This window comes from Drosophila suzukii, chromosome 2R (genome assembly GCF_043229965.1).
Source record: "Drosophila suzukii chromosome 2R, CBGP_Dsuzu_IsoJpt1.0, whole genome shotgun sequence".
Classification (NCBI taxonomy): domain Eukaryota; kingdom Metazoa; phylum Arthropoda; class Insecta; order Diptera; family Drosophilidae; genus Drosophila; species Drosophila suzukii.
The window spans coordinates 14266339-14271124 of record NC_092081.1 but is presented as its reverse complement, the minus strand read 5'-3'; the positions used below and the strand labels follow the sequence as shown (position 1 = coordinate 14271124).

Here is a 4786-nt window from a genome sequence, read left to right as displayed (position 1 = left end):
TACATGCGTTGAGATTATTTTTGGGAGATTTCAATTCTTTGTCAATTCGATCTGAAATTTATTTTTATAATACAAAAACATATGTATTGGAGTATTGAAACGTGGAAAAACTAAGGCAAACTAAATCATAGATTAAAGACACCCCAATCCTCTGGCAAAGCAAATTCATGGGTGAAGTCCTTGCGATACGTTCGAACGAAATCGATTACATTTTCCTCGAGCCTCTGTCGCTGCGTGCTCTCCAAACTGCTCCTGGCATTATTGGCATCCTTGTTGTTCATCAGCAGCATGGCCAGCAGAAGTCTGCGATTCTTCAACTGTAGATCCTCGAATCTATCATGCATAAGAAGCTCTGTCCAGGGCTGTTGGAAAAAGTCCAGGAAGTTTCTAATCCAACCGGACTGAAAACGACCACGTAAATCATTCAGAAGCATAGCATGCTTGCCGCAAAAGTACTCCATGAAGTAAAGTCGTTTTGGCTGAGGTTTTATTATAAATTAATCGGATTATTAATCCCATCAACCGAAATAACATACCCTCTTGGTAACGCAGACAATCTCTATGACAATTAATTTTCTGTTGAGTCGGATGCGGCAGAAGTCTCCATTTTCGTAGGTGGTCATGCTCTCGGAAAAATCGATGGGAAGTTGACCTATAAGCATGGGCTTCGGCTGGGTGAACTTGATGATTTGATAGCCCATGGGCAGAATGCCCGTGAACATGAATGGCCTCGAGTATCGCGACTGCATCACAATCTTTACCATGTTCAATTCGTAGGCCAACTAAGGAACCAAGGGCTAGGTAGCCATTAAAAGGAAACCTACTAACAGATACTCACTTTCTCAGCCATTTCTTGAGGACTGGTAAAAGTGTACTGAAAGTTGGGTTTGGGTACCATGACCACATTTCTACCAGCGGCGTATATGTTTCGATCATTGGTGCAATATCGTCCATTAACCACGATCTTCCTGTCACTCAACTCAATTCCTGCATTAGAGAGAACTGAAAAAGGACGAGAAACTGGATGAAAAGATCGATGTTCTGGAAGTACCTCACCATTTTCCAAAGTTGTACTTATGGTATTCCCATTGTAGTTCACAAAGAGATCGCAATCCAGCAGTACTTTTTTTCTACTTGGATGCGTTATGAACTCCACCTGCTCTATATACGTGTTCTCTTGGCACAGAATAAGTTGGCTGTAGTTGGTGGACAAGTGGACCGTGATCCCCAGATCGGCTACCATTTCCAAGATAATCGGATCCAGTCGAGAGTCCACCTCGGGATTTCCCAGCTCCTCCAATACCGCTGGCACATGGGGCTGTACATATGTGATGTTCTGGGCATTACAGCCATGAGTCACCAAAAAGTGAAGGCACTCGTAGGCACACAAATTATACCCGTAGACAATAATGTTAAAGCACGTCATAGACTCAACCATTTCGCGAACCTTGTGATAGAAAATAATCCTGTCCAGGCGATGATTATTGACCACATAGTTTATTGGCATCGGGTGCCCTTTGAATTCCTTATCCTGAAAACCGAACCTAGTGGCAGCCATCAAGATCAGTTTCTCGTAGTACAACTTGCAGCCGTCCATTAGTTCCACTACCTTTTCCTGCCTATGAGGATTATAAGAAGAAATAAAAGTATGATATCTACAGCCAATATTTGAGTTTTTTGAGGCTCAGAAATCTCTCACCTCTTTATAGTCTTGAGAACTCCGGGAACAAAACGCACCCAGTGCCTCACATCCATACGCTGCATTACGTCCCTCACAAAGGGATTTAAGTTCCCAGTGTCCACATAGCAGTTCCGACCATTCGAGCAGTAGCTGCATGAAAATTCGTAATCGTAGGCCGATTCCATTACTCCGTGACCCACTATCACTGTGATGTCCACCATGGGGAGGCAGTTGTACTTCTTATAATTGATCAAGCTGACGGAGAAATAATGTATATATTAGTTTATACCTTCGTAAATGAAATGAAAATGTAGATTTCAAAAGAATCTTGAAAGGTATAATCTAAACTTTTGCAAAAACTGAGTTGAAAATGAACTAATACCATTGACTTACTAACTATATATCGTTTGCATGATAAATCTTACTCTTTAGAGTTCCAGGCGAAGATGACGGTCCGCAAAAAGGCTAGACTTGTGTGCGAGATGCCCACGATTACCAGCGAATTCTTCCCACCCATATGCATGGTAGGCTGAAGATTGTGGCAGAAGAGCCGCAGGCGACTGATGCAGATATCCACAGCGGAAATGCGGGAAGCTTTTGATACCCGTCGTTTGATGGTAAAGCACCTGTAATGGAAGAGATTCTTCTTCATGCGGCGAGGCTCCACGGGCATCATGTTGTACATCAGATCGTTGGGCAGCGAGATTCCCTAGAATTAGGAGTTTTGTTAGTATTTTCGATGACATTTTTAATCGCAAAGTGAACAAACATTAAAGTAGTTTATATAGTATAACTCTCGGTAATTATCGTACAAAGCCACTGTGCGAAGAATAGGATTGCACCACATCTGGAAGAAAGGGTGCAGCCTGAACATGACAATCTCTCCACGATTGTGCATCAGCGAGAACTGATCTCGTGGCATCATGAACACCTTGCTTAAATCATCGTAAATCATAAAGGGGCTAAAGGTACCATATAGGACTAAGTTAAATATAAATATTATAACAAAGTGTTAGTACCACCTTAGAATCAAAAAGCCCACCAATGGACAGTCGGTGTGCTTCTTGGATTGACCACAGCGAATGGTGAAACAGGTCAGATCAGTCATAGGATCCTCGAGGATTTCATCAATGATATCATCAAAAATTCCCAGAACCTCCTGGGTATATTCATCGAGTATATTGCCATCACCATTATCATCATCCAAAAATGTGTCCCTTTTGCGGCCCTGCGAGCTTATGATGGTTCTAACATCATCAATCTCCTGTCTTTCAAAGCGCTGTACTCGGAGCTCCCCGAACAAAGTACTTCGATGAGCAACGAACATGTTTTCGGACACGGAACTACTAGGACGATGGGCAACCGGCTAGGGGATAGGAACTTTGGAAAATTAAGTTTTTAGAACAAGGTTTTCGTTTCTTACCAAAAAGAATCGGAGCAGTTCCCGCTGGCAAGGACTCGTAGATACGGTGGCTGGCACCATTGTCACACAGTAATCGTGATCCGGAAAGGCGCTGAACATGGCTGACAAGGAGTAGTATGTGTACTCAAAGCGTACCAGTGGATGCAACTGGAACATCTTCAGCAGGAATCCATTGGAGGCCTTTCCCAGGTGCTGCAACCGACTTTCGCTGTGAGAGTGCTCGCCAGGTGGCAAATCGAAAGCGATCTCCAGTTTGTCTTGACAGGCTTTCATATAGTAGTTTGCCTTACGGAGTTCTAATATTTTAATATTTATTTTAAGAAACAAGCTATGAATTTATCCCAACTCACCATCATAAATATGCTTATACTTTCTGAACAAAACATTCTTCGCTTCATCTTGTCCATCTCGTCCATCTTGGTTTATCTTACTCTCTCGGGTTTTATACATTACTTCCATTTGCGACTTGGTATACAACTGCTTAAAAGACTTTTGCTCCACTGAGCTATAAAAATGGAGCGTTTAAATAAGTAACCTTTTTCAAGTTTGTTAACAACTAACAGCACGTCGAAATGCACACGAGCGTGCTTGATTCCCGGTGTATATCGCGCCAAATTACCCAGACGTTCCAAGTGAAAGTTAGTGGCCAGCTTTTCAATATCTATTGAATCCGATAGCCACATTAAGCCCGCGCCCTTGACATTATCCGCAATCTCCTCCTCGAACTACAGAAAAAAGAATTTCTAATAGATAGCTAAGAACGAAAAAACCTTATTACCTCAGCTATTATAATCTTATCATTGTCCTCAGAACCATCCACATTCAGCAGGTGCTCTGCAATGTAAAAGTCTCCATGCTTTTTACGCAGTTCCGGATCCTCGGAATCAATCATTTCGACAATATCGTCATTGTCCTCGGGTCTGTAAGAAAGAAAAATAGGGGTTTGGATAAAGATTTATGCGAACAACTTACAGCGCCTTGCGAAAGGAGATAACTGGCATGATATTAAGCCGATGGATCACGATGACAGCGGGGAGATGCTTCTGCTCAGAGACTTTTGAGTACTTTGGGTAATAGGTTTTACCCAAAGCCTGAACGGCATCATATTGCCCTGGTGGGCAATCCGGTGGTTTGACCACCAGCACATAGCTCACCAAATGCTCATTATAAAAGACCTCCAAGATGATATTTTTGAGAATATTTGGCTGGCCCTCCTTGCAGATGAAGAAGTTGAAAAAGATTGAATTGAGCAGCGTGATGGGGAGATCTAGGCTATTGGGGGTAGTTGCATCAGGGACCTACTGGGTGGAAGATACTCCCAAACTGACGTACCAAAACCGAGCACTCAGCCAGTGCAGCCAAAGATCGTTATGCAGGACCGGAATATTTGGATGGCTGGCGAACTCGCTGTAGGCCAGTAGTAGGTGAAACTCCTGCTTGTTGTAGACCAACAGCCGTTGCGCTTGAATTCTAACAAACAAGGTATCCAGCGGCGGTGAGTCCTTCGCCCCAAAGTGCCAAGTGTTCTTGGCCTCAAAGAGATCCTCTATGCGCCTCACATCCCGAATTCCCGCTGTGACGATTAAAGTATTGTCTTGTGGCAGGGGCATTTTATCAAAAAATTTTGTTCAACGTGTATTTGAGTTGGATCACTACTGCACAAGGAAATCGGAAAGTACAGA

At 43.0% G+C, this 4786-nt stretch overlaps 1 protein-coding gene across 1 annotated transcript; it reads right to left on the bottom strand.

Annotated features, from left to right (window-relative positions):
- Positions 1–19: 19 nt before the first annotated feature.
- LOC108010233 (cilia- and flagella-associated protein 61) lies at positions 20–4714 on the bottom strand. Its single transcript, XM_017075083.4, has 14 exons — positions 4437–4714; positions 4077–4376; positions 3883–4024; positions 3666–3829; positions 3455–3609; positions 3105–3400; positions 2704–3047; positions 2451–2643; positions 2107–2390; positions 1700–1936; positions 1057–1619; positions 839–1002; positions 537–782; positions 20–479 (listed from the first exon to the last, which is right to left on the bottom strand). The coding sequence occupies exons 1-14, from the start codon at positions 4712–4714 to the stop codon at positions 126–128; spliced, it is 3720 nt and encodes a 1239-aa protein (XP_016930572.3). The 3' UTR covers positions 20–125.
- Positions 4715–4786: the final 72 nt, after the last annotated feature.

Excerpts from the sequence above, each read along its gene's own strand:
- LOC108010233 (XM_017075083.4), bottom strand. The coding sequence starts at position 4,714 with ATGCCCCTGCCACAAGACAATACTTTAATCGTCACAGCGGGAATTCGG. Across the intron at positions 3,610-3,665 it reads CGTGTGCATTTCGACGTGCT|CTCAGTGGAGCAAAAGTCTT; the intron begins GTTAGTTGTTAA and ends CCATTTTTATAG. Across the intron at positions 783-838 it reads CTCAAGAAATGGCTGAGAAA|TTGGCCTACGAATTGAACAT; the intron begins GTGAGTATCTGT and ends TTGGTTCCTTAG.